This window comes from Harpia harpyja, chromosome 3 (genome assembly GCF_026419915.1).
Source record: "Harpia harpyja isolate bHarHar1 chromosome 3, bHarHar1 primary haplotype, whole genome shotgun sequence".
In the NCBI taxonomy this organism is placed as follows: Eukaryota; Metazoa; Chordata; class Aves; order Accipitriformes; family Accipitridae; genus Harpia; species Harpia harpyja.
This window is the reverse complement of record NC_068942.1, coordinates 57,030,300-57,057,777: the sequence shown is the minus strand read 5'-3', so window position 1 is coordinate 57,057,777 and position 27,478 is coordinate 57,030,300. Positions and strand designations below refer to the sequence as shown.

Below are 27,478 nucleotides of genomic sequence, written 5' to 3'. Positions count from 1 at the left end.
TGCTGTCACTAACAACTGCCAGCACTGGCCTCAAAGAGGGCACAGAAGAGAGACAGAAACTCCTTCCCGCCCTTCTTTACCTGAACTCCAAAGTAGGTGTCCGAGAACCATGCCATCTTCTATCTTTTTTAAGCCAAACTTTTTGACTTGAGTTTTAGGTATCCTTGGTTTTCATCTCAATACCTGATCCCTTGTGAGCCCTCTGAAACTGTTGGCCGATAGGGCATTTTGTCCACCTGCACAAAACAGTTTGCTGGCTCTGTGAAAAGTGTGTCAATTTACCAGTTTGAAATGAGTTGTCTTTCCATTTCTTTGAACATCTTGTGAGGGGGTGAGCAGAGGAACAGACTTATCTCTAAGCCAGGCATTGCTCTGCACATCTCTATCACACGGCATTTCAGTAGTTTCCGCTCTAAACTAATGGGACTTTTAGTCTCCACATAGGGAAATTTTCCTGCAGCCTAATTTAGGTCAGCACCCATCTTTGGATGTCTCCTGCTTTCACAGCAGGGCAACCAGAAGCAAACACAGCACCCCAGGAAAGCTTCCCCACAGCCATCTACGATGGCATTACGGTTATAAAGGATGGATATACTCTTCTTCGTCCCATTCCTCATGCAGTCTTCCTCCTTTCCTCACTGCCGCATAGTGAGTGGGACCCACCAGGTAGCTCCACCCTGAATTTGGAGCACAGCCTCGAACCCATTGGCACTCTCATCTAAACCACCTAGGCGCCAGCTGGCGCTTAGGCGTGCTCCAGAGCGTGGCTTGGAGAAATGCTGAGGTGCTGCTACCCCAGCGTATGAACCCAGCCACCAAGCAGCCCTGGCCCTTGCAGCCACGATGAATGGTTGCTATATCAGGTGAAGAAACGTGCCCCAAAACCCTGTCTGAACGAGGGCAGCCCAGCAGGGTACACTGGCAGCTTGCATTGTTCCTAAAACTTGTGCACGTAGGGCAGCAACCTGTAGGTCTCCTATAAGCAGCGGAGTGGGTGCCTGCAGCCACATTTAAGTCAGCTCTGCACCTCTCCCTCACAGACACAGCAAACACCTTGCACCTGTACCTGGGGGACTTTGTTTGAACCAGTGAGTTTGGTTTTGCCAGCTTGTTATGCTGGAAGCATGGGGTGCCATTGTCCTGCCTGGTCACACAGCAGTGCCGGCACACTCCAGCACCTTGACTAGCTTAGCCACTCATCCGTCATCTGCTGGCTGGAGCTGGTGAATGAATCGGGTCACTTTGCTTACAGGGAAGGTCTGCAGAGAAGAAAAGGGATGCCTCACAGCAAACGTCTACATAATGCAGCAGTGACTCTGCCTGGCACCCACGGAGTTTGCCTCTGTCGCAGAAGCCGGTAGCCCATGTACTGAGAGGCATTTGCAGATACCCACACATTAGCTCTAGTGCAAACCCCCTCTCGCTAACTGTCTGGTCACCAGGCATTCAGCATCACTTTGCAATGAGCTGTCAGTAGCCATTTTATCCTCAACCAGAAACTACGTTAGCCTGCCTAAAGGCTCCACTGGATTTGGGAGCTTACGGGCCTGTGGCAAAGCCTTGCTGCCCGCTTCCTCCTGACAATCCCTGACCATATCAGCACAAGCAGGTGTCCAGCAAATCCAACCAGCCTGGATGATGCTGCTGGAACTGAGGCCATGGCAAAGCAGAGGCAGGAACTGCAGCGTCAGGAGTCAGGACTTCCCCTGACGACGCCACAGATGACAACTCAGCAAGTTCATTCTGCAGAAACTAGATAATATCAGCACAAGGTGGTGGTTACTGGCAAAGGATCCTGTTCCTGAAGCTTCATCTGAGACGTGACAGGCTGCAGTGAAACCTCGCTGTCACACAGACCCAAACTCTGCTTTTGCTGAGACCCACATGGGCTTCTTGCTGGTATTTCCTAGGAGCTCCAGCTCGCAGTGCTGGGAGCCAGGGCTGGAAAAGCCCATCAGCTTGCTAACACGGGGTCCTTTGTCTAGCAGAGTCCCTTGTGCTGGACAGGGATGTGGAGCTGTCAGTCCTACCCAAGGTAACCCACCTCCTGCCTTGAGTGACAAGAGTTTTTTCCTCCTCCCCAGGGGCTAACCTTTCCCCAGGCCCCAGGGCACCCCGCTCACCTGCTATGCACAGACAGCTGGACACAGGGCTGGAGGGAGGAAAGCCATTCCTTTACCAATGGGGAACTGGGAGCCTGTCTGCACAGAAACACTCAGAATGGCTAAGCTGTATTAAACTTGGAAGCGACTGAAGTGCAATAAAACCATTGGCAGATGCTCTTATTTAGAATTAAAGCGGTCTTGGTACAACTGGGCTCACTCCCTCCACCCTGGGCAGGCTTTGCTCACAAAGAGCCCGCTGCCTGCTCTGCCAAATGCATCCCCTGGGTTGGAGTCCACTTGAGTCAGTCACTCCACTTAAAAAAGCCAAACCCAAGTGACCCAGTTTAACTCAGCAGGAGGGCATCTGGTGGAGGGTTTTACACCACCACACTAGCCCACCGCTTTTGCTAATTTGGATTAACTTCTTGCACGCCCTGACAGACAAACTCAAAGGCTCAGTGACATTAAGCTCTCTCATCCCACGACCACACACTGCATCTGCAGCCAAGCTCCGACCCAAACTCAGCCCCAGGTGATGCCTGGGCTGCAGAGCCCAGTTTTGGTCTGTGCAAGCTGCTCTCTGCCTCCCTGCCAGCCCCAGCTCCTCCTCCTCCAACCTCTCCCCACGTGTGGGGTGAGGCGCTGAAATGTGCCTGTGCTGGGCAGGAGACCCAGCTGTGTGCAGGCAGAGACACCGAGGCTGCCGCAGGCACCAAGGCTCGGGGGAGCATCGCAGGCACCAGCTGTGCCTGGAATTAAAAGCTGGTCGCAGTGGGGGAGCCAGCCTGAGCCGGCAGCTGCTCCTGGGCCTCTGCTCCGGGGTGCTCAGCCGCAGAGAAAAGGCAAACCCCAGCCGTGCTATCATGGGTGCCAGCCCTTCCCGGTGGCCCTGCCCAGCGAAAGCCAGGGAGACCTCCTGGCTGCAGGAAAGGGTTTTTTCCTCAGACATGGTTGGTGGCAGAGCGGCTGCCAGCGAGCTCCCTGCCAGTGGGGTTGGCTACACCTCTGGCAGCACCCACCCTGCCTGCCCCAATGTCCCAGTTGGGAGATGTCCCCAGCCATCCCACCAGCCGCACAGTGCAGGGAGACTCATGCCCTTAACCAGGGACAAGCGACCCACCTGGCTTTGCCCTCTGGGGCAGTTTCCCAAGCCTAGCAGGAGCACGGTGCCTCCAGAGGGACAGGTGATGCCCATGGTCCCATTTCCACAGCTGGTGCCTGCCTCCCACTGGCTTGCCCCCATGCTCCAATCGCTGGCAACCAGTGATCAAAAATAAGAAAAAAAAAAAAAAAGCACAAAGGCACAGAGAGCCAGGTGATGTTTCCAGGCTCAGGGAAGCGACAATTGGGTTTTCTCATTTCTCTGTGATCATCCTGGCAGCACAGGACTTTTCCCCTGCTCCGGTCCTGCTGCCCAGCCTTAGGCCGCACCAGTGCCACCACTGCTCAGCACAGTCTGGCACCCATGGTAATCAAAGCAGTTTCCATGTATCTTGGTAAATATCAAGGCTGGGGATTTTTGGGGCTTGTTTTCCAGCAAGTTGAGTAGAAGAACCAATAAGGACAAAGATAAATGAATACCTGCTGCCCTTGGCTCAAAATGAAACAAGAGAGGCAGGTCACTGGCAAAGGTTAGTTAATACCACTTACCGCAGTGTCACGGAATCGCCTTCAGCCCCTGCCAAGAAGGGCAGAGGAGGCAGTTTTTCGAACACCAAGTGAGAAAAGTACTATGAAAAACTGCAAAGTAACAGCCTCCAAGCATCCTTTGCCCATGACTGGCCAAGGGCAGGGGGGACTGGATGCCCTTGCCCCCAGGGCAGCACACAGGGGCTGGTGCTTGTGGGAGGACAAGGGAAGTGGGTGGGGAGAGGGTGAGAAGAGGAGGAAAGGAAGGGAGCCATGACCAAGCTTTGGGGAGCACGATGGGCTGCTCTGGCATCAGCTGGTTGCAGGAGAGAAGGGTGAGGAACTGGCAAGACTGGGGACCCTTATAGGGAAACCAGGTTCCTGCTGCCCACAGGCCCTGCCACTTGCCAGGGGTTCGGCGAGAAGGGAGTCAGGCATGGAGTGTGGAGCGTTCACACCAACCTACGATAGCTGGACCCCCAGCCCATCACCCCTGCACTGCCTCAGCCCTGGTGCTTTGTGACGAAGGGGTTAGTATGTGAAGGACACCAGGGAGCCAGGACAGGCATCTAAGCAATGGAACTGTGCTGGGGCTCATCTGCCTAGGCTTCAGGAGAAATGTGGCGTCGTGCCCTGGGGAAAGCTCCTGCCTGAATTGGTGGGTGTGGGAAGGAGCAACAAGGCTTATGACCTGAATGTGGATCTCACAAAACAGGAAGCAGGTGTGTGCTGGAGGGGGCTGCTGGCACCCTGGGAGTTACAGCTGGTGGTCCCAGTTGTCAAGCCACCTCGGGTATCTTCCAAGGAGAGGGGCCTGCAGATGAAATGGCCGGGAAGCACCAGTGATGCCGAGAAGGCGCACATCTCTGACAGGAACTATCTGACACTGTGGGATGGCACCATGAACCATAGAATCTCAGAAAGGTTTGGGTTGGACAGGACCTTTAAAGATCATCTCGTTCCAAGCCCCTCTGCCATTGGCAGAGTCATCTTCTACTAGACCAGGTTGCTCAAAGCCCCGTCCAACCCGACTTTGACCATCTCCAGGGACGGGGCATCCACAACTTCTCTGGGCAACCTGTTCAGTGTTTCACTACCCTCATTGTAAAAAGTTTCTCCCTTATACCCAGTCTAAACCTACCCTCTTTCTGTTAAAAACTGTTGCCCCATGTCTTGTCACTACAGGCCCTAGTAAAAGTTCCCTCTCCATCTTTCTTATAAGGCCCCTTTAAATATTGCAAGGCTGCAATAAGGTCTTCTCGGAGCCATCTCTTCTCCAAGCTGAACAACTCCAGCTCGCCCAGCCTTTCTTCACAGGAGAGGTGCTCCAGCCCGTTCCCGTGGGCCTCCTCCAGACCCGCTCGAACAGGTCCACGCCTTGTGCTGGGGCCCCCGCAGCCGGAGGCACTGCTGCTCCACGCGGGCTCTCACAAACCGGCGCTGCGCACCGAGCCGGCGCTCCGGGACAGGCACCCGCGCTCCCTGGCACGGGCCGGCAATGGCGGAGCCGGAGAAGGCCCGGCAGCGGGCAGCCTGGCCGCTGCCCAGCAGCGAGGAGCGCTCGCCGGCCCCGGCCGCAGCAGCCCAGCCCTGCCCAGCCCGGCTCCCGCCGGCGGGCGGCGTCCCGGCCCCGGCCCCGGCCCCGGCGCTCCCGCGGCCGCGCAGCTCCTCCTGCCGGCGGGCCGGGCTCCCGCCGCCGCCCGCACCGGGCTGGGGGCCCCGCGTCGCCCTCCCGCCACGCCGCCTCCCCCTGCCCCGTGGGAGCGCACGGGCAGCCCGGCCCGGGCCCAGAGGGCGGAGCGGGGCCGGGGGCAACACCGGCCGTGGGGTGGTTCAAGGGGACGCACGCAAGCGGGAAACAGCGAGGCCACAGTGGCTCCGAGGGAGCGGCACGGGAGAGCGGAGGCAAGAGGGAGAGGAGAGGTCGGCCGCAGGCGGCTGGCTGCTCCGTGCGCTCCTCTGGTCCCCAGTATGCGAGGACCGCAGCTTCCTACCGTGGTCTCATGAAAAGCCATTTCCAGCCACCGCGTGCGCAGGTTTGTGCGAGCACAAGCAAACTCCGGGCTGGAACAGCCAGCGAGGAAGACAAGAGCGAGATCTGCGTGCCAGCAGCTGCAGCGGGGCTGCAGTCCCCCAGGGCTCCCGTGCCAGCAGCTGCGGAGACCATCTAAAAGCAGCTATGGGAGGGATCCACAGGCCTCTGTGTGTGTGTGCGCGCCCATCAGGACCAGGGGTTCAGCCTGATGACTGGCTGGACTGGGGGACGTGGGGCTGGCCGCAGCCTCACATCTATCAAGCTATCGGCTCCGGCACCACTGGCACCAAGCCCTGTCCCCAGAAGTACACGATACCGTCAGCTCTGCCCTCGTAGTGGCCCACAGCGCACTCAGCACAGGATATGTGGGTGTGGGATGGCCAGGAGGTGGCTGCTTGACATTTGAGAAGCGTCCCTTGTGTATTTCCAAGCAAATTTGCATCACCAGCCCTCGCGTGAAGGGGACCCAGGTGGGAGGACATTGCCACAGGCACAACCATTGCTCTTTGGGTTTGGGAGCACTGTTCTGGTGTGGAGCAACATGAGCTGCACCCGGCATGTGCCTGCTGCTCCTGCCCATGGCCAGGAGAGGCCACTGTAATGCACCAGCCTGAAAGGCGTCCAGCAGGACCGCCTGTCTCATGGCAATATTTGTACTTCTGCCAAGTGGGGGTTGGAGAGGACACAGACTACCAGAGTCAGGAACATCAAACAGTCCATCTCCTACAGGGACCAGGAAGGCTTTTCAGCCCAGGGCTGCACAGAGAGAGAGGCTTTCCCATTCAACACTCACAGGCTGTGGCTTACAGGGCAGATGCCCAAACCCTCTGCTTTAACTTCATTGGGTCCTAGCCTAACCAAGTCCCCTGAAAAGAAATGCCCTAAACTGAGTGGCAAACCCCTTGGCACTGACTAAAATGCAGCAAAAGGCTGTTCAGAGGATATACAGGAGACTGGGCAAAATCCTATCTGGGCACTGCCAGGGCTCAGATAGCTCCTGCCTCAGCCTTGGCTGGAGTAGCTGAGCATTAAACTGATGTAGATCCACCACTCTGCTGCTGCTGCCGCCTTTGCTAGGTGCTTCTAGTGTGCTTGGTTTCAAAGGGCACCTTATGTTTCTCTTTCAAGCCAGGTGTTTTCATAGCAGGAAGTTTTACTGCAGTGTGGCCATTTGCCAGAGTAGGGCCATCGCCTGCACCCGTGGCACTGCCAGTGCTGCTGGAAGGTGTGTGGCAGGTGGGTGAGAGTCTCCTCACATAGAGATGAGCGCACAGGCTCTCCAGGTGAGTAAAAAGCATGAGCTGTCTGTGGTTGGACCATCTGACATCCCACGGGGAGCTCCCGCTGACCACCAAAGAGGAAACTGATACTTGCAAGAGCCTGGAAAGTCATTACCATGTACACTCTGCAGAGAGAAATAAAGTCCTGAAGAGAGAAGCAGGCCCAGTAAGTGCTCTGCGTCCTTTCAGCAGAGCTTGATGAGAAGCATCGTGTTCCTTAAAGTATAAAGATCGGCTCCTGACAGCAGCTCAGAAATGGATCAGGTCTGAGCCACTGCTGCAGAGTCTGGGCAGAAGGAAGCACAGCAAGACAGCTGCCCAGCTTCAAGGGCTGCACGGCAGGCGGTGGGAGCCAGGCCAGACACTGCTTTTCTCCAAGAGCTTTGTTTCAGGTCCTGTCCTTGCACATCCCTCTAGAGCGCCTCAGCCAACAATTCCTCCCAGGGCAAAAACTTTCCCTGTAACAGATCCAACATGCTCCACACTAAATAAGGCAGCTGGCAGCATTTTGGGAGGTCCCAGACAGAAGTTATGGAAAGGGAGGGGAAATCCAGGAAGAAAGTATGAAACAGGGGAAGGACTAATGTCAGATATCCCTGGAGGTTAAGGGTTGGAAAAGGAGGCTAGAGAAACATGCGCTAGAGAAGCAGTCATGCTCAGGGAAGACCTCCTCCCATGCTGTTATCACAGTTAGGTCAAGCTCATCTTCTCCCCAACACCGCTTCAGTGCTCCTGGCTGGAGTGTGCGTCTGTACCAGATGCTGAAAGCTTCCTTCACTTGCAATTTGCATCAAAGTAGCCTCATCCACACTGGTAATGGGTAGGACACCAACTGGAAGAAGACTGGGTGCACCACTGCTCCTCTGAGACAACCCTCAGTGGTGCCCATGTGTGAGATGGGGTCTGCCCCAGTCCAGACCAAGGCACCATCCCACTGCCTTCGTATCCAGAAGTCAGGAACACAGCAAGTAGTGTCAGGGCTTTGTTATTCACATGGGGATGCTAACTCTTCCAGTCCTAGCATATGGAGCACACCTGGCTGATTATCCTCTCAACCTCCACACCCTTGGGCTCAGCATTGGCCAAAGCCCAGGGCAAGCTTTAGGAGCTTTCCCAGCATGTCAGTTAGGGGCAAGGCTAGGACACTGTAGAAACCCAGAGGAACTGTTCTCCACCTCCTTCTACAAGGGGATCACTACCACAAGGACATTGTGACACCTCTTCCATCTCTTCCTTATCCCTGAAATGAGTTCAAACTGCTGTATTCAGGCCTGAAACAAGAAGGACCACATAAGGATGAGATGGTCTCCCTGTCTCACACCTCTGCCTTTCCAAATGGCAAGCCACGCCCTGCCTGCCCTCTTCAGTGCCGCACTGAGCTACTTCTTGCTTGACAATGGTCAGAGCTGCCTCCAAGGTTCCTAGCTTCCCCAGGGTGAATTCCCCTGGCCCACAGCTGCTAACACAGAGAACCACCAAAAACGGCTCTGGGATCAGCTCCACCATCCCACTCAGCCATGAACGCACCCGGCATGGTCAGACCTGGCACATGCTGCCGCAGTACTGAGCTCTGGCCATTGCCCACCATGGCCTGACCCAGACAGAGCACAGGAGGATGGTGTATGTAAAGGTAACATTTACTGAGAGATACAGAACTGAGTATTATGAAGGACATACATGGATGGAGAGGGTAGCGACACCACTGCGGAGGGTGGCTTGGACCCCCTTCCCAGCACGCTGGGGAAGGGGCCGGACACTACCAGACAAGTAACACAATGGAGATAACTGTGGCATATGCGTTTGTAACAAACAGACCATCATAACATACATTTCTATGGGATCACATCTAGTGATTATATAAATCCATATAGAGATCGCTGTATAAAAACTTTGTAAAAAATACTTTAAAAAAGTGTAAAAATGTGCATTCAAAAGCACGGCCGACACGGACAGCTGGGCTGTAAACATTATACTGAGAGTGTGCTTGTGGGGGGCGCCTGCGCCACCGAGCCCCGACAGGCCTGCCCACCGGACGGGGCTGCGTCAAGTGTTGCGGTTCTTGGGTTCGGGTTTCCCTCCGGAGCATGCGCCAGGAGCGGCGGCAGCCTCTGGGCAGGGCACCAGTGGGCACCGCGCGGCCGCCGCTCCTCCGCCTGCAGCCCCTGCTCCCCACGGGGTGCGTGGTCCTTGCTGGACGTTCTGTGGCGGCGTGGGTCCCTGGGGCTGCAAGCAGGCTGAAGGGCCATGATGAGGTATCACAGGGAGGTTGCCCTCACCGGCACCGCTAGCCCTGCTCCCGGGTTCAGCCTCAGAGTACATGGTTGACAGGTTCCTGATCTTCTCTGTCCCTATATTTGTTTGGTCCATAGTTCCCAAGGAAGCCCACTGGGTCCTGGCTGCACCAGGCCTGGGTGCACAGTTCTTCATACAGTACATACATTAGAGACCCTAGAAGACCCTGTGCCACTGTCTCCTCCTCCTGGCCCAGTGCCACCTTCACTTCTTCTCTAGCTGCTCCAGCAGAGGGTTGGCTTCACTCTCGGGCGTCTTGATGCTGTCTGTCCGCACGATGCAGGTGGGACGGTGCCGGTTCAGCATCAGGATCAGCTGCTGCCTCTCCTGTTTCAGCTCTTCTATCTGGGCCTTCAGCTCAGCGTTCATGAGCTCCAGACGCTCGGACTCCTAACAGGACAGAAACACAACCGCATGTGACTTTACTCCCAAGAGGACGAGATACAAGGAGAAACAATTTGGCCAACAAGCCATCTCTGCTCAGTGCTGCCCCTCAGCCCCTGCAGCGCAGGAGCAGCCTGAAGACCTGCCAAGGCACCAGCTCCCTCCAGGCAGTGCATCCCCAGCCCTGCTGCCTTGCATTACCTAGTGCCACCACAAGGAAATACACAGCCACCTCCTAGGACAGGTCTCTGCGGCACCACAGCAAAACCCCTGCCTGGCTGCTTTCCATGGTCTGGAAGGGTATTTGGAAACAAACCCACGTTTAAGTTTTAACCCCCATCTGCAAGGATCTGCCCTTGTGAAATGGCTCCTTGTGCCCCTGCTGTGTCATTTGCCCATGTCCTACCACCCCTTGCAGAAGAGCAGCAAGGTGCTGTGAGAGTTTTTCTGCCTTGGGGTCATGGGTGAGAGGGCATCTGGCCTCTGAAAGGGGAAACCTTCAGGAATTTGGGCAAGGGGCCAGCACGCTGTTGGTCCTGTCCTGTGCCACACTCCCACAGGTGCTCCTGCTCCAGCACTGAGGCAGGGACAATATCAGCTCTCTCTCCCCCAAGCCCAGAACCCACCTCCAGCCCTCATACCATGGGCACCGGGATGCCACCACATGTGGCCACCACTTTCAGCCTCATGGGAAGGGGGCAACGGGCCTGTATTTTCCCAGATAAGGGCACAGGAGAAGGCGAGGCAGAGGGCCAGTTCAGAAGGGAATGTTGCCTGCAGCCGGGGCACCTTTCTAGGGACGTGCCCCCACCAAGGTCCCTGCTGTGCCCTGGGACAGGTCAGGCCACGCACCCGCTGCAGGAACTCCGTCCTCTCCTTCTTCTTGTTACGACATCGCGCTGCTGCTACTTTGTTTTTCTCCCGGCGCCTTTTCCTCCTCTCCTCTTCCTCATCCAGCTGCAACGAGAAGGAGAAGCCCAGGTCAGAGCCTGCAGGGGTGGGGCAGGGCAGGAGGTAGGGGTGAGAGCCTGGCAGCCCCACCAGTGGCAGGGCAAGAAGAGGGGTGGCAACTACCCGTGCCAGTGGCCACCAGCAACATGGTCTAATCCTCACCAGGAACCAGGCGTGGTGCCATCACAGCCTCTAACTCCACTCTGTGGAGTGTCTCTGTGGGGACATGGGGAGGGAGACCAGTGTGGTACCCACAGCTGGGGACCTGGCTGGCAGGGGACAGACAACTCTTTGCAGGGCTGCTCCTTCCCTGAGAGAAGGCAGAGACAAGGGGAGTAGAGCCCCAGGCCACAAAGACAGGCACAGTTTGTCACACAGACATCTACAGGCTCAGCTCCGTGAGCATGGTCATTTGAAGCATCACACATGCAAGCCAAGGGCGAGAGGCAGAGAAACCTGAAAGATCCCCCAGCTGGGCCTGGCTGTTCCCCCTTTTCCAGTACATGGGACTGCCTGCTGCAGCTTCAGTGCTGGCCGAGTCACAGGGCCACCATAGTAAGGTGGGGACAGGTCCCACATCCCCTGTAAAGAAGCAGGACATGGCAGTGCCTGCGCTGTTCTCCATGACTCAGTTGCTCTGCACTGACTCAAACCACACAGGCCAGGCCAAAAAGCCCTATGGGTTGGAAACCCATAATCAAAGTATTTAGGGATATTTACTACAAAGCCTGTGTAAATGGCCTATGGCATGCTTGCATCCAAGAACCCAAACCAGCTCCTTCAAGAAAAATCTGAGTGCTGGAAAGCCCTGCAAAGTCAGCATCCAGGTTACACTTTGTAGCATGACTAGAGAAGAAAAGGTCCCCAGTGCCTTCATCCACATTTGGCCTGGGACTCCAAAATTTGAGATGTCATACTGAACTGCCTTGTTCCTATGAACTGATAGCTGACAGTACACATCTTTTCAAATGCAGTGGCAGCAACATTTGCCTTACGAGCATTTCCACAGCCTATTTGCACCTTTTCTAAGGGCAGCTCCAGTCTGAGAAGGCAGCCACATCCTTCCCTTCATCCCTCCCTGAGTCAGTGTGGTTGAGGGACACATCTCCTAGATGAGCCTCTCACAGCACACACTATCTAAACACCCTTGTTGCTCTAGCGCCTGGGCTTAGTCAGCTCAAAAGGAAAGTCAGAGATTCCCAATGCCAAGGCCACAAAGTGGTGGTGGCAGTGGGGCCACCAGATTACCCCACATGTAGGTACACCAGTGGTGCCTGCAGGAAACGAAAGCTGCAGGTACCTTTGTCCACGGCAAACTGTGCACACCGCTAACATTCACTGAGTCCAAAGCCCACTAATCAAAACATCTTAATGTGATGTGCAAGGACAGGATAAAACATTGACTTGGCAGAGTTAAGGTGAAGAGGTACCTTAAAGTAAGCTGCATGGCCAATATGCAGCATGTAGCACGCTTTAAAAGACAATGTCCAAGTTTTATAGCACTAATAGCTTTTGCATCTTCTCTATCTTACTTCCCAAGCATTATACCAATGTTGCTATTTTAGCTGGGGCTAAAATATTAAGCAAAGTCAGCACAAGCTATGCACAGACTCCCAGAATGCCAGGCTGCCACCATTCCTTTTCCTTTGCCAATGCAGTGCCATGGGGCATCATGCACCACACCTGGGAGAACCAAGATGGGAACTGCACTGATGCCCCCAAATCCAGTTAGAAATGGCCAGCTCTCACTACACCCATGTACCTCAGATGTGGCAGGTGTTAGCAGAAGTGACCAGGAAGGCTCTAACTCCATGCTCTGCTGCCTTTTCCTCCTGGCAGGACCAGGATACCCTGCAGCAAAGGCACAAGCAGCTCTTACAAAATTTCCACACAGAGTTCAAGAGGAGGTGGACATCAGGGTAGCCACCACTCCCCTCCACACACTTACCAACCACTCATCTACCCCTTAGATAGCTTCTTGGCCTTTTAGTTCCAAGGACTATTAGGAGGGTGCAGACAGGGGATGTGCTCACAGCTCCAAAGCTCAAGAAACACACCCCAAACTTTCCTGCAAAGTACATCTTGGGTTGTAACAGGAACTGGAAGAGTAAACAGCAACTGTACAAGCCTCACAGTATCCCTGGGAACTGCCTGACACATTTCCATGCCCTGTTGCTCCATTCAGTGAGAATCAAAGAATAAGTGACCTGTCCCTGTCCCCTTCAGCTTCCCCACCACCCCACAGAGGGCCCACCAAGGGGCCATGTCCTTTAGATGGGGTACAGATGCTCAAGGAGCATGGCTCAGCACAGATAGCAGCAGCTTGAACTCTTGGCTCTGCTTTTTGACCACAGCTCCTGTAACTTCAAGAAAGCAGGTTTCCCCCTCTCCGCTTCTGCTTGATTTCAGTTCAGAAAAGTGACATGGCCCTGGTGCTGGGGGTTAGGACCCTACTCAGAGGCACGAGGAACAGTGATGGCATATCATCCCACAGCATGTTTCAGTAGCTGATCTCCAGGGGAGCCCTGTGGGTAGAAGGTCTGGGGTTGCCTCCTGAATTGCTTCAGTCAGCAGCATCAGGGACTGAGGTGATCATCAGCCTGAGGGGGAGGGCTCTGTCCCAGAGGGAGCACCCCAGGCAGGTTTTGATGGCGGAGGAGCACGGCAGCACCTGTCTCCAGCTGCCCCAAGAGGAGGGCAGCCTGCCCAGTGGGGCTGTCCACCACCCTGTGGGGAAGCCGGCACCCAGCACCCACTAGGTGGGTTTCGTGCACCAGGGACAAACACCCCAGTGCCAGGAGATGCTGGTCCCCCCAGCACAGCAGAGAAACTGCCTGTGCCCCAGCTCATGGGGAGCAGCCTGCCCTCCCGGGTGCCACGCAGAGCATGGCATGCCAGTACCCAGCGTCCCCAGGCTCCAGCAGCCTGCAAGAGGAAAGCAGCTGCAGGCTGCATTGCAAAATTATGCGTGGGCAGCTTCTTGGCTACTCATGGGATAAGCAGCTACTGCTTCAGCTCCCCCAGGCTTTTGCTGCAGAGCCTGTGCCAGGGGCAGCTCCATTTGCTGTCCTCAACTCCTCAGCTTCACAGGCCATGCAGGGGAGGAACCGGCTGCAGGGAAAGCAGCTGTGTGGGAGCTGCCAGTGGATTTCCCCTTATCCTTCCTCCACATGGTGTCTCAACAACTGGCTGAAATGACGCTCGGCTCTTCCAGTACCTGCTGCGAGGCAGAGCTGCCCTGTCCCTCTTATGCAGGGGCCAGTGAGACCACATCTCCATGCTCACCAAGCAAAAGCAGCTGTTGCAGGGCCAGCTCAGAGGTGCCCAAGGTGTCCCAGGAAAGGAGCTGTGCCCAGGAAGACAGGACAGCTACAGACGCCCTCTTTCTTCCCCAACCCATGAAGGGAGGTGGGCATTGCACCCCATTTACTGCATGATACTCAGGCCAAGAGCTTCAGCTGCCATTTGGCTTCAGCTGCCAACCCACGACTACTTTGCCCATAGAGGGACCAAAGCCATTAGCATCCCCAAGGCCCTTCGGATGGCCTCTCGCAGCATCCTAGCCTCAGTTCCTGCCGTTGTGGAGCTGCCCAGTCCTTCCCCAGGTGATCTCCATGGGATGCTGCATGAACTGACCGGACACCCCTTGGGCACGGAGCTCCTGTGCAAGGTGATCAGATGGACTGTATCATACCAGTTCTCCCTGCAGGAGTCCACTGCAAGGGGCTGGGGGGAGGGAACTAGCACCCTCCCCGCAGGTGGGCCTGGGTGCTGTTGAGCTTTTGCCATAAGAGTTTGGCCAAATCAAGTGTCAGCACCATTTGGAGAGTGGGGTGCTCCCTGGAACTGATGTTTTACCCCCTTCAGCTCACAGCTCATCACGGGCAGCTTTTCACATCATCTAGCACCTCCTCCTGACATCTCCAGAGAATGCACATCACCCCATCCTCACACAGCATCATCTGAGGTACCTTCACGCAGCAGCAAATGCACTGTTCAGAAGGGTTGTTTATCAGACCTTCTGACAGCAGCCACCACCCTCACTAACGTGGGGCCTCTGAACTGATGGGTTTCCACCTCCGTCTGCTGGCAGTGGGAAGTGCAAACACTCACCACCACTACAGCAAGGGTCAAGGAGTCAAAGACTGGACAACCAAGAGAAGAGACAACCACGCAAGGAAAATGCTCTGCAACTGTCTCCCAAGTCCCTGCAGCCTGGTTCTGACATGCCAGCCTGTGGTACCGAGCAGAAGCTGCCCATCTTCCCCGTCCCACCAGTCCCAAGGTGAAGCCAGGGCCCCCCACCCCAAGCAGCGGGGCAGGGGCAGCCCCAGCCAGCAGCACCTGCGGCACAAGCTGAATCACCGCTGCCGCTCAGCACCGCTCACCCACACGCCTGGTCCCCACAGGAAAGGCAACACCAACACCAGCAGCACCAAGGGCTCGTCTGCACCGGAGATGGGATGAAAGCATTGCGCAAGCCCTCTGACGGACTGCGCAGCTTCTCCTTTGGGTGCACGCCCCGACCTAGGGACATGTTGGCTGTGCCAGACCCCACTCCGCAGGCAGGGTTTGAGTTCAGCCAGCTGCCAATGGTTGCGTGGGACTGGTCAGGTCTGGGACACTGAGGCCACCACTCCCAGCCCATGCCGCAGGGACAGAAATTCAGGCACGGGGAAGAGGCAGCTGGTGGAGCAGCTGCCAACACATGTGCACATCACCAAACAGGCAGCATGACATGCTTATAAAACACATTGCTGGCCACCCTGGCAGGAAATCCAAGCACAGGCAGGAGAGACACCTAGGCAGGTGCAGGCAACAGCCCTGCAGGGCCATCTGCAGCCAGCAGACCCCAAGACTCACCTCACTTTTCACAGGCTGGGGTCTCTTCCCAAGCTTCACCTCCAGGAACTGGAGCGGCGAGATCATGGCCCCGATGTTGCGGATGTCGGCGTACTTCAGCTCCTCGGTGGTCAGGGCTGTGCTAGGTAGTCCCGTCAAGGGGCCGAGCCCAGGCAGTGCACCAGCCGTCAGGGACGGGTCAGGGATCTGCCCTGGCATCATAGCAGGGGAAAGAGCTTCGTGGCCTGGAGGGAGAGTGAGACACAGCCCATTACAACCCAGTTACAAGGCCTCACGACACAGCACAAGCCAAATTTATTCTACAGTCCCATCACCTAACAGGCTGCGAACCAGGGAAAGCAGCCGCTCTTCCCCAGGGATGGCAAAGGCAAGCACTAAGCAGAACCTGGGTGATAGAAACCAAAATATATGAATCCTGCTAAGACGGATACACTACTGGTGTGTAGATCAGGAAGGGAAGAGACCTGAGAGGCAAAGCACTAGAAGAACAGGAGCTAGCTGCAATGACAGTGATGTGGTCCCACGGACTACTGCTTTTGGCAGACCTTTCTCAGGAGTGCAGAAGATCAAGGCTTACTCTTAACTAAGTTTTGATTAATGTGTAGGTTATCAGGACAAGAAGAAAATGGCTCAAAGACCACCACAATATGCCTTAGGCTAGATTTCTTCTGGGCAGGCTCAGCCCGCTGGTCAGGGCTGGGACACGGCACACAGGGACCAGGGATAAAACCACAAGAGAAAAACCTGCCACTGAACAAACATCTCCCAGCACAGACATGAGGAAGCGAAGGCTGGAGGGGAGGGGAAATGGAGCAATGTGCAAAAGGCATCTTCTACCAGCAAAGAAAAAAAGCTGCAGCTCAATTGAGAATAGGATCAGGACAAACTTTGGCAAGTCACTCATAGGCAGAAGAAAGCGAGTTACCAGGAAACATGAAGGACAAGCAGCTAAGAGATAAAGAAATAATATTATACCTAAAATGGGAAGCCCAGAGAACTGGAGCTGTTATATCAGCCAAAAAGCAAAGGGAGCAGGTGGTTGTTGGCTACAGCACAAGTACATCCCTGCTTGTGTAACTGGCCTGGGACACTCACAAGTGACCCAGTTACAACATGCAGAGTCAACTTCTGTCCACACAGCAACCATTCCCCCCCCCCCCCAACTCAACCACATGTTCCACTGCTTGTGCACTGCTCTCCTTGTTCTGCCCAGCCAGACCGGTCCCAGCACGCTCCAGGAGCCTCCAGGCATCCAACCCATCCTGCCCCTGCACCAGGAGGCACCCATGCAGCGCAGAGAGACCAGCGATGGCAGGAGAGAGAAATAGGCTAATGGAGTGGACCCAACATCTCACTGAGCAGCTTCCCACAAGCACTAGAGCCAGTCACAAGGCAGGATTCAATGAGCAGTTGGGCAAACTCATGAAAGAGGGGTCCACAAAGGACCATCAGTCTGCACAAACCCCTGGAAGCTCAGACAGCACCAAGTGCCAGAGTGAGGAGGTGCATTAAGCAAGGGATAACATGCACTTGCCCTGCTCTTTCCAAAGCATCCACTCTCAGCTGCTGAGAGACCAGGTAACAGGCAATGCAGACTTCAGGTCCAGGCAATACAGCTGTGCCAAGCAGAGGCACCCACACATTGTCAAGCCAGCTGCCACAGTTGCTCAGCACTTGCCATCCTGGCGTGCAAATCTATGTCAGTACCAGGCTGAAAACTCGAGTAAAGCTGTATGTGAGATAGGACTGTTGGATCACGGAGTCACAGAACAGTTGAGGTGGGGAGGGACCTCTGGAGATTGCCTGGTCCAACCCCCCTGCTCAAGTAGGGTCAGTGGGAGCAGGTCAAACAGGGTTAATCATGACAAGCAAAGAATATAAGGATTTCTTGGCGCTGGCACATCTCTTTACCTAGGATATTATTTGGTATATTTGTTCATGTGGAGAAACAGGAGATGAGCAGCAAAAGGGAAGGAAAGCCAATCATACAGGTTAGTCAAGGGTAGAGAGGCTAATGCAAGCTCCACAACTCCCAGCACAGGTGCTGTGCAAGCCATACTGGTGTGACAGACAAGGGGGTTTGCATCAGAGCGCACCTACAAGCTACAATATGCTGTGAGCTGTCATACACTCTAATCTGCCACCAAAGAGGTCCAGGTGTCAGCACGAGATGTCCCCTGACAGAGTTTGCTCAGCCGACAGCAGCGGTGACCAGCAGGACTTGAGAAAGAGCATGGAAAGCAAATGCAGGAAGACCATGACCATAAAGAGGTGGCAAGCAGGAATCCAGCCCTCTGCTCCAGTCGTCCTTCAGGAGGAGAGACCAGAAAGAATAGAGCAGGCTGGTGCTCAGCAGTGCTGGTATGCAGGAGGAGGAAGATGGGCCGGGGGGGTGATCTGCACAAGAGCATTAAAGCCTGAAAAGGAGAAGATGGGAAAGATAGGAGAGATGAGTAATTTCTGAAGCGAAGTGATACTACCTGATGAAATGGACTTCTGCCCATTTGGTGACAGAAGAGAAAGAGAAAATACTTGGTAATGATACTTGACCTCAGAAAAGACTAGGCATCAAATTGTTGAGATTGCAAGGACCTAAACTGATCCAAAATATTCGTTCTTCCATAGCGATCTCTAAACCAGCCAGCTGTAATTCCACATCTGCAGTGGCTGCTGTGTACAGTGTCAGGAGATGCCCACTTGCAGCAGGGCTCTGAAGCTGCACGCTACCTCCCTCCCCTTCCTTTCAGGCCCATACACAGCTAAGATGCTTCACTCCTCCAGAAACCGGGCACCATCCTACCCTAGGCTGCACTCAAGACAGAAAAATGCAAAAAGTTATTTGGGGACTGTGCCTAAATCCCTACTATCTTCCTCAGAGACTGTCCCTCTCCAGCAGGAAAGCACCAGGCCAGTGAGGTGGCATGGCAAAGGAGAGGTGACTCCAGAGGCTCTTCCCAGGACATACTGCCACAGGACTCAGCTGCGTGGAGTTAAATTCAGTCTACCATTTTGGGATAGCTGGACACACTGCAGAGCTAGTCATTTCCCAGCTGCTCCCACTAAGACAACATGCTGTGGCACCGGGGAAGAAGACTGCCAACAGCAGCACACCCTGGGCCAGCTGCTGCACTCCCCCTCCCCAGCAATCCCATAGATCTCCATCCCCAGCTTAAACAGTCTGGACTTAAGTAAAAATAATTTAAAAAAAAATAGTAAAAGTAAATGAACACCCTCTTGAAGTCTCCCTCCTGCAAATACCACATGTGAGCTGCTATGGCACACACTGATTTGGGGCCCTGACCCACCCTTTCACAGGCTTCAGGCTGGCAACTGACTTGAGCCCAGCACTGGATGCCTAAATCCATTCTGGACTTGGGGGACCTGGTTGTAATTTGTTGTCTTCCATTATGACATGCAGCTGGCAGCACCCAGGTGCTGGGCTGGATAGTCCAGGTCCTCAGCTAGACTGAATTCAGGGTCACTGCAATTTATGAAATAAGGAGGGAGGAGAAATCTGTTCTCCAGACTGTGGGACTACCAGGTCACCGAGCACCCCCCTGCACTCCTGAGCCTGAGGCAGCTCCCTGGGGACAACTGGCTAAAGATTTGAGAAAACATGGTGTTTTCTCTGGCCCACTTTTTCTCTCTACCTCTTTGATCTGGTAGCTTAATATGCCTTGAAATAGCCTCTGTACCAGTGTGACATCAGGCATAGGTTGGAGTGAAGGAGCTGGCCCAGTACTTAACATGCTCTAAAAACTTATCCTAGATCCAGGGACTGCACTGCCAAAGCCCACATCACACCTGCATCAGTGGAAACTAAATCTAAAGCTGTTGAAACCAAAGCACCAGGAGCCACCTGGAAGAACATGAACCTGCACATTAAGATGAGCTGAGAACTAGGTGGGAAAGGGGGAAGTGACTTCTATAACCAAGATCTTGCTCAGGGGTCAGGAAGCTCAGGAACACATTGAGAACTGCCAAGAGTCAAGCTGAGTTAGACCTTGGAGAGGAACGTAAAGCCATTCCCAGCAGGGCTATAACCAGGCAAATGAGAAGGGAACAAGGAGAGATGCCATCCCCCTCTGCAGAGCAGGGATGCAGTGACAGATCACCCTGCCCAGCCCTCGATGCCCCTCAGTCCCAGGCACTGGCACTCCCGGTCGATCGGAGGGACTCTCTTGTTCCGCTCCTTTTGCCTCTTCCTCCTGTAAGAGAAGCTTTCCTTTCTTCCCAAGTCCCAGATACCTTCACCTTCTTTTCTGGTTAATGCTAGAGGTAAGAAGTTGTATTTCAATCATGTCAAAAAAGCCAAGGCATGTAATTCTGTTTAATACTTTGGTCTTCTTCCCGAGGCCGTTACCCTGGAAGACATTGACATGCCTGCCTATAGCTTCAGCATATTTCTACCACGTTTGCATGGTAGGGCAGAAATAACTTTGAAGTTCAAGATCCGAGTTTGACTTTTAAGTTGCAGTTTTTCAATAGTCTTGCTGGATGGGGTGAATACAGCTGGTGCCTTGCCAATTCCTAATTCCTTTCTGGATATTCCCTTGCAGTGTTTATTATTTCTAAGGCACATGAACCAACTCACTTCTGTATTCCTTCACTTTCTAACACAGTGCTTTAGCTGGGATTCTTATTAGATTTTTTTCTTTTCATAACTGATTATTAACACAGTCTTTTTTTCCTCAATGCCGGGCAGTCTTTCAATGTCCCCTTACACGAGCTGAGAAACGTTGTGTCTTCAGTAAAACCTAGCTTTCTGGTCTCCTGCGGCTGAACCACACAATTCCTGCATTGTATCAGCTATGCTTTTTCACATAATGAAGCCAACAGCAAAGCAAAGCAGCGAGGGGAAAGAGAACGTGCAGTCTTACATCTGACACTGGGATCTGCGTGACGCCAGCTGCTCAAGTTTACATTCACCGTAGCTGTGGCTTCTGCGCTGATGCTATTCATCATTTCATGCCACGACATCAAGATGCTCCAGAGTGAATTATGAGACAGAGAAGGCTTTCTTAAAACTTCAGTTCAGCGATGAGCAGCTTGTGTCATTCAATGCTCTCTTCAACAACTATCCTCACAGCAAAAATCTGGTCAACACGTGATTTCATGGGTCAAAATTCAGTTTGCATTTCCTTAGCTTTGCCTCTATACTCCCCTTGTTCCGGTTAAAATGCTGTAACACAAGACTTGACCTCTTGCCGAAATGTCTGTAAACCCTCTTAATTATTACAGTCACTTTTGCATCCTTGCTTTGGCACTGTTCTTGTTGTGGTCTTGGTCAACCTCAGGTCAACCTCAGTTACTTTATTTAGCAGTCTCATCCCCAAAAAGCTGACAACAGTACAGCTTCCTTTGCTCACCTTGGTTTTGCTGCATCTTTCCCATCAGTGATGAGTGTTTCTGTGCTTTGTCCCCCAATTATGTCCTTATGGTCAACAGTCTGTGACACTGGTTGATTTAGTAATTCTTAAAGGCAGCACCCATTACTCATAGTTTTTCTCCTATTGCCGGGGTCTACAATCTTCTGGAGCCCACGACTTAGTGGGAAGAAGCTCTACTAAGTTGTTACTGTCCCATACTGTTACTCAGATTCCTCAGTGAAACTGTCCCTGCATACCCTCCTATTCTTTCTCCTGCAGTTCTAATCTTCATTTGCTTGGAGTTTTTTTTTCTTCCCATACTGGTTTTGCTGTAGCTTCTTCTGGGGACTCTCTTTGTTTGGTTTTGGGGTTTTTTTTGAAGGAGCTGATGTTTGCACAGCAGTTATGGCATAAATCTAATGTGTGTAGGCATAATCCACGTAACCCAGTGTCCCCAGGGGCTTGTACTCCAGTTCCTAGCCTGTATTTACACCCCTCCTGCCACCTCTTCAGTGCTATTCTTACCCACAGACTAAAACTGGCACAGGAATGCCTACCTGTGCTGAAACCATACATTCATTTCCCTGTGCAGAAATGGCCTTACTTTGTATCCACTGTTCCCCCAGGACCATCCTATGCATCCTCACTTACCCAGAGGTGCTGTTTGCTTCTTTATAAACCCAAAGCAGTTGCTGCTGCTGTGTCAACAGTATCATCATGCAGAGAGGACCACGACAGCCCAAAGCAAGCTCCGACAGTCACACTTCAATTTAAATTGCCATTACTGTCTTATCTCTGCTGTCAGCTTCCTTGGCAAGAGTGAGGGCTGTTTGCAACCTTATTTTCAATTTTGCTGTCTGTAAATCATGGTTTCTTCCAACATAAGGTATTTTATACTGTCTGACATCTGCAATGGTTGATCCAAGTACCCTTCCAATGCTCAGAGAGCCAGTCTAGCACCTAATACTGCCAGCCAGCAGATTCTGACACTCTGTAAATACCAGCATGTTTCTCTTTTGCCCATGTTAAGTGCTGCACTAAGGCAAAGTCTGTCCTACCAGCCCTTCTCCATGCTGCCTGAAAAACCAAGGCTGTGCTTGCCTGTTGTCCTCTCACTCCAGGCTCAACCTGGGTGCCTGCCATTACTTGTCAGCTGCCACACATCGGACCACTGCCAAAGTCTGCAAGCCACCATACAAGCAATCTTTGATCTCTTCATCAGTGTGTTAGCACTTAACATACTATCGCCATTTGTATGTACTGTCTTGGAGCACTTAAGTCACAGCAATTAGCCTTTCATCTGCTCCTTGCCAACAGGCAATAATTCTGCTGTGGAGATCAAAAGTAATGCTACCATCCATGAGAAGCAACTTCTGGTTCCTTAGATTTTACTATGGCTTTATTTCCATATTTCACTTTTTTTAGCTCCTGGCTATCAAGTTCGCTCAGCCTGCATGTCATACATTGCATCTTTCTAGTTCCTTCTGTTGGCAGAAGGATGATTTATATGAAAGCCCTTTCCTGACATCCCAACTTCTCATGGCCCAAGAATGTAACTTCCTAAACAAAGACAGGGCAGTTGCCTATCACTCCTTTGAAGCACAGAGCCACTTGCCTTTTTTTTTTGTTTTGTTTTGTTTTTTCCTCTATCTGGACTCTTCTGGCTGGGGAGACTGCAGCATGCTGAGGGTCACTGGAGCCTACAGATCTCCCTCCACTTCAAGGTTCAGCCGCCAGTGAGTGCCACGTTAAGCACAATGAAGTTGAAGGCAGAAAGCCACTACCCCATATTCCCAGTGCCACAAGTACCTAGCCATGCAATTACAGTTTTCTTCTGTTGTCTAAAATGCAATACTCTCCCATTGCCACACAAATGCCATCTACTCTAGAGGAGCCTGATGTATCTAGTTTTGATTAGTACCTTACAGCAGGTCACCCCATCTCCTGTCTAGCTTCTTCTGGTCTGCATTGTTAAAAGCAGTAACTTGCAGTGCCAGAGCCAAAGGCCACACTGATCAGTATCAAAGTTATTTGCCAATCATCAGAACACAGCAGCGACCAAGCCCTTTGGTTGTAACCAGTCTTTTCAGATACCCATGCAGTAGTGCTGGCAAACATGGACTTTAACAACAGCCACCGCATTCATTCATCTGCTGAACCTGTTGATGCCAAGGAACCCACCACCTGTAGTGTACTGAAGAGCTGCAGTGACACCCACTGGGAAAAAACTGTGCGTGCCCTCCATTTACCAAGGACCTAACATAACTTAGTGTTTTATGGCATCAGGGAGATTCCCCTTTATTTAAAGGCCAGTTTAAGGCACGATCACAGCATGGCTTACCAAGTGCACTGAGCTGCAGCATGCCACTTCAGTATGATAAGACACCGTAGTACCTCGCTACCTCCACACTCCACTTCCATCCCAAGAGGAAGAGACAGCTCCTACAACCAGGCTCTGAGTTTGCAGGGCCAAAGAACCATCTGTGCCCTTCCCACAGACAGCCCCAGCTACTGCCCTTGCTGTTCCCCTCCTCCCACAAGCAACCCCACGTGGTGGGAGAAGAGCTGCAGGGTTTGTGAACACCCATACATGTAATGTCCCATCCCTAACTCCCAAGCTCCAGTGAGTGAACTGCAGGGCCTACAGAACTACAGAAGAAAGGAAGGAGCTGTGAAGGATGGTTGCTGGGGAGATGGAAGTCTAAACCCATTTTGTGAGTGGGAACAGTCTGGCTCAGTCCTGCACATCTAGTTTCACACAGATGGCATGAGGAACATCCGAGTCATTCACAGACAGAAGGCTATGAAAACCTTTCTGGAAACCAGAATGCAGAGAGCCTTGCTGCCTCCCTCTTCTCCATCAGGGAGGCACGCAGCTCCCTGCACCGTACCCACAGGGCAGCCCGGAGCGGACAGCCTCTCCTCAGCACAACTGCAGTTTTGCAGCCCCCCACCCAACTGAGTCCCACCATCAGGCCCCCACACCTGCCTGTCTGATGCTTTCTCTCCTTATCCCCATTTTGAGGAGGGGGGATTCTGGTCCTCCAATCCTCAGCTTTAGAAATACCCCCCGCTTTGCCATTAGCGAAGCAGTCAGCTCACAGTCCTTTTTTCCTGAGCATTTTCCTCCATACCTTCACAGGGTAGTAAAAAGCTCTAGTTTAGCATTACACTGCCCCCACCACTGCAATGCAGCGATTGACTTGTAAGCAACCTGTGACAGCAGGGTTTTGTACAGCACCTAGCATAGCAAGGCTCCTGTATTGCAATAATTAATTGCAATAACTGGAAACAATTGCAATTAATTATCACAGTATTACTATTAGAGATTGCAATTAATTATTTGTGGCAGACATTTAATAATGCTGCACCACCCACTGGATGGCAGTACAGAGCAGGAAGGTAAAAGCTATCCTGTTTCTGCCTGAAGCAGCTCAAAGGGATTTGAGGAGGAAGGAATATCCTGGTCTGAGCTAGGCTGCAGCTCAGACACTGAGGCTAACGACTGACTTGCTGAAATCCCCCAGGACCTTCCATGACCACATGTGGTCAGGGCTGGAATCTTCTTCAAGAAGACAACCCTACTCCAGCACAGAGCTCTGCCCTCAGGGGCCAAGGATGGCCTCAATGATGAGAGGCCCCCCCCCTACAAATTCCTCAAAATTATGCCCTGAATGCCAGGGTCATCCACAAAGACCTCTAATCCATATAAAGACCACCTCTGGCTAGTTTGCAACAGCCCTGCTCAACTGAGAGGCCCATACAGACCTTCAGCTCCCTGGCTGCATATTAAAATAGCCTGCAATGTTTGGATTGATACTCTGGACAGTCTGAGCAACTAAGAAATCCATGCAAGCAGCCAAAGATAGAGGGCATCAGGTTTGCCATGCCCCCCGATCCTTGCTGCACTGGCACTGCAGGACACGTGCAGGCTGGCAAGGGGTCCATGCCACACACCAGGGCCAGGTCCACAGGGAACTACCTACTGCAGTGAAAAGAGCCTCTCAACAGCTTCACGCTCAAGACGCTGCGTGCTGCCAAGTACCTGGCCCAGGCAATGCAGCTAAAGTAGGGAAGGAGACAGCAGAGCAGATGCTCAGTCCTGCCTGCGCTTGAGCAGCCTAGTTGGACACACTGCTCGGATGGAGAGGGCAGGAGGAGGAAAGAGGTGTGAGGGAGTACCTACTCTTCCTTGGCAAGGACTGCAGGACAGACACCTTTGCATCCTGTAAGGACAGAAACGCTCAACGCTCAGCCGTGAAGAGGAGGGAGAAGCATCCATAGGTGTCTCAGCAAGGAGACAGAGGCAGCAACCTGCACATTAACTCTCAGCAGATCTTGTTAATCCCCCAGACCCCAGGAACCTGGGACAACCAATAGCTGCTTGACATAGGGACGGTTTGGACGGCAGCTCCCGCATCCACCCGCTCACCCCGCAGATGGGCAGGTTTTTGCTTTTTTTAAATCCCTAGGAGTCATACTAAGAATCTGAACTCCAACAACTGGCATTCCCAGATGTCCCCACACAAGCACTCACCAGCAATTTCCCAGTGCAGACTCTGGCAACAGCCTCCAGCCTCCAGATAGAGTTTTTCATGCAAGTTTTCTCAAAACTAGCTAAAAAATCCTGGGCTGAGCTGCAGAAGCATTTGTTTCTGCTGAGCTCTCGGAGTCCAAACACACACACACGCGCACACACACACAGTTTGGCAGTGGTTGTGTTCCAGGGCTGGTAATACAAGCCATGGAGCAGGCTGCCAAGACAAGCAAGAGAACGAGCCAGGCCCCGTTTCATTGGCCACCATACGCTGCATATGGCCCTGGAACCAGCCAGCACAGTGTTCTCACCCTCCTTGAAGGCATAGGAGACCCTGTGTTTTCAAATACACCTCCACAGGGCCTTCATTAAAGGAAAATGGAAACATAACGTGGCTCTTGCTCTCTTGGTATTTCTCCCTTTCCCCCAATTTGCTCTCAAACCTATTTCCCTCCCATGGAAAAAAGAAAAGCGCCTCCTGGAGCAGACCGTGCAAAAGAATGCAACTTCCATTCAACTCCATGCCTGACTGCTAAAGCGGACTTGGGACGGAGCGGTGGGGGAACCTCCAGGGCCCCTTTCCTTCCCAGGGCCCCGCGGGCCAGGGGCACGGCTCATCGCAACGCCAGCCCTCCCCGCGGCACAAACCCGGCGGCCGGAGGGACACCGGACCCCTCCCTCCCCTGCGCGCCCGGCCGACAGGTGAAGCGGAGGCAGGGGAGGGCACCCCGGAGCGGGGAGAGGCCGCTCCCCACCGCCCCGGCAGCGGATCAGGGCGGGGGTAGCAGCCCACTGCCAGGCACCCCCGCAAGGCAGCCCTAGCCCCCCGCGCATAGCTGGCTGCGGGGGTAGCAGCCCTGCCCTGAGCCGCCTGGGCCGCTCCGCCCGCCCCGCCCCGGAGGGTCTCCCCACACCTCCGCGGCGCGCCCGACCGCTGGCAGCCGGGCCCCCCTCCCCGCCCGGGGGGCAGCGCCTTGCCCGCCGCCGCAGGGTGCCGGGATGCTCCTCCGGGCGCCCCCCTCCCCCGCCCGCAATCCCGGCCCGCCCAGCGCTCCCCCCCGCCCGCACCCGCACCCACCGTGCAGGGGGACCGGGCTGCCGGGGTGCCCGCGGGGCCCGGCCGCAGGGGCCGGGCGCAGGCTGCAGGCTCAGCCCCGCCGCCTCCGCCGCCCGGCTGCGCGGCGCTGCCCCGACCCCCGGGCCCCGCCGGGTGCCGATGTCGCCGGTGCCGGCCGCCGCCGGGGCGCCTTCGCCCGCCGCCGCCCCCCGCCGCCCCAGTGCGCGCCTCCCGCAGGCTGTGGCGGGCGGCGGGGTGGGTTGCATCAGCCCCGGTTATATAGCGGCCCCTGGGCTGCGGGGAGGGGTCGGGAATGCGGAACCGGCCGGGCTGCCAGCGCCACACGTCAGGGAGGGCGGGGGAGCGCGGCCGCGGGGCGGGGAGCGCCGCGCAGGGGTGGGACCAGCCGGGGCACCGGCACTCCGCACCCCGGCACCCCGCACCCCACAGCCCGGCATCCCGCACCACACAGCCCGGCATCCCCGCATCCTGCACCCCGGGACTCCGCACCCGCCACCCCTCGGCACCCCTGTGCCCTCCCAGCAGGCAGCCCCGGCACCCCCCGGCCCCTCCGCACCACGGCACCCCGGCACCTCGCACCCCTGACCGGGTGCGCCCCCCCCCCCCGTGCTCCTTTCCGCGCTCTCCCCCGCGCTCCGCGCCCCCCCCCCTCCCCCGCCCCGCGCACGCCAGGACCCGGTCCCGGGCAGCCCCGGCGACCCGGCCCGGTGCCGCCGCAGCCCTGTCCGGGCCAGCCCGCAGGGGCAGGCTCTGTGCGGAGCCCCCGCTCCTCAGTCCTGCACCTGGGAACAAGGAGGCAAAGGGCCAGAGACAGCGGCCAGGGCCCCCCAGCGCCCGCCCCACCTCACCCACGGCAGCAGAGAGACGGGGCAGGGAGGGCTGCACGGCAACCCCGCTGCCCTGCGGGAAGCGAGCTCCTTCTCATCTCATCCCATCCCACCCCACCCCGGGCTGG

The 27,478-nt window shown here is 54.6% G+C and overlaps 1 protein-coding gene across 2 annotated transcripts; it reads right to left on the bottom strand.

The window, feature by feature from the left end:
* Positions 1 to 8,665: 8,665 nt before the first annotated feature.
* JDP2 (Jun dimerization protein 2) lies at positions 8,666 to 26,811 on the bottom strand. Of its 2 annotated transcripts, none has more exons than XM_052782762.1 (4): positions 26,524 to 26,811; positions 15,540 to 15,763; positions 10,578 to 10,682; positions 8,666 to 9,731 (listed from the first exon to the last, which is right to left on the bottom strand). In XM_052782762.1, exons 2-4 carry the CDS (start codon positions 15,738 to 15,740, stop codon positions 9,546 to 9,548), a joined length of 492 nt encoding a protein of 163 aa, XP_052638722.1. In that variant the 5' UTR covers positions 15,741 to 15,763; positions 26,524 to 26,811; the 3' UTR covers positions 8,666 to 9,545. The 2 variants fall into 2 exon arrangements, with proteins under 2 accessions (XP_052638722.1, XP_052638721.1); XM_052782761.1 differs by lacking the exon at positions 26,524 to 26,811 and adding an exon at positions 20,420 to 20,439.
* Positions 26,812 to 27,478: the final 667 nt, after the last annotated feature.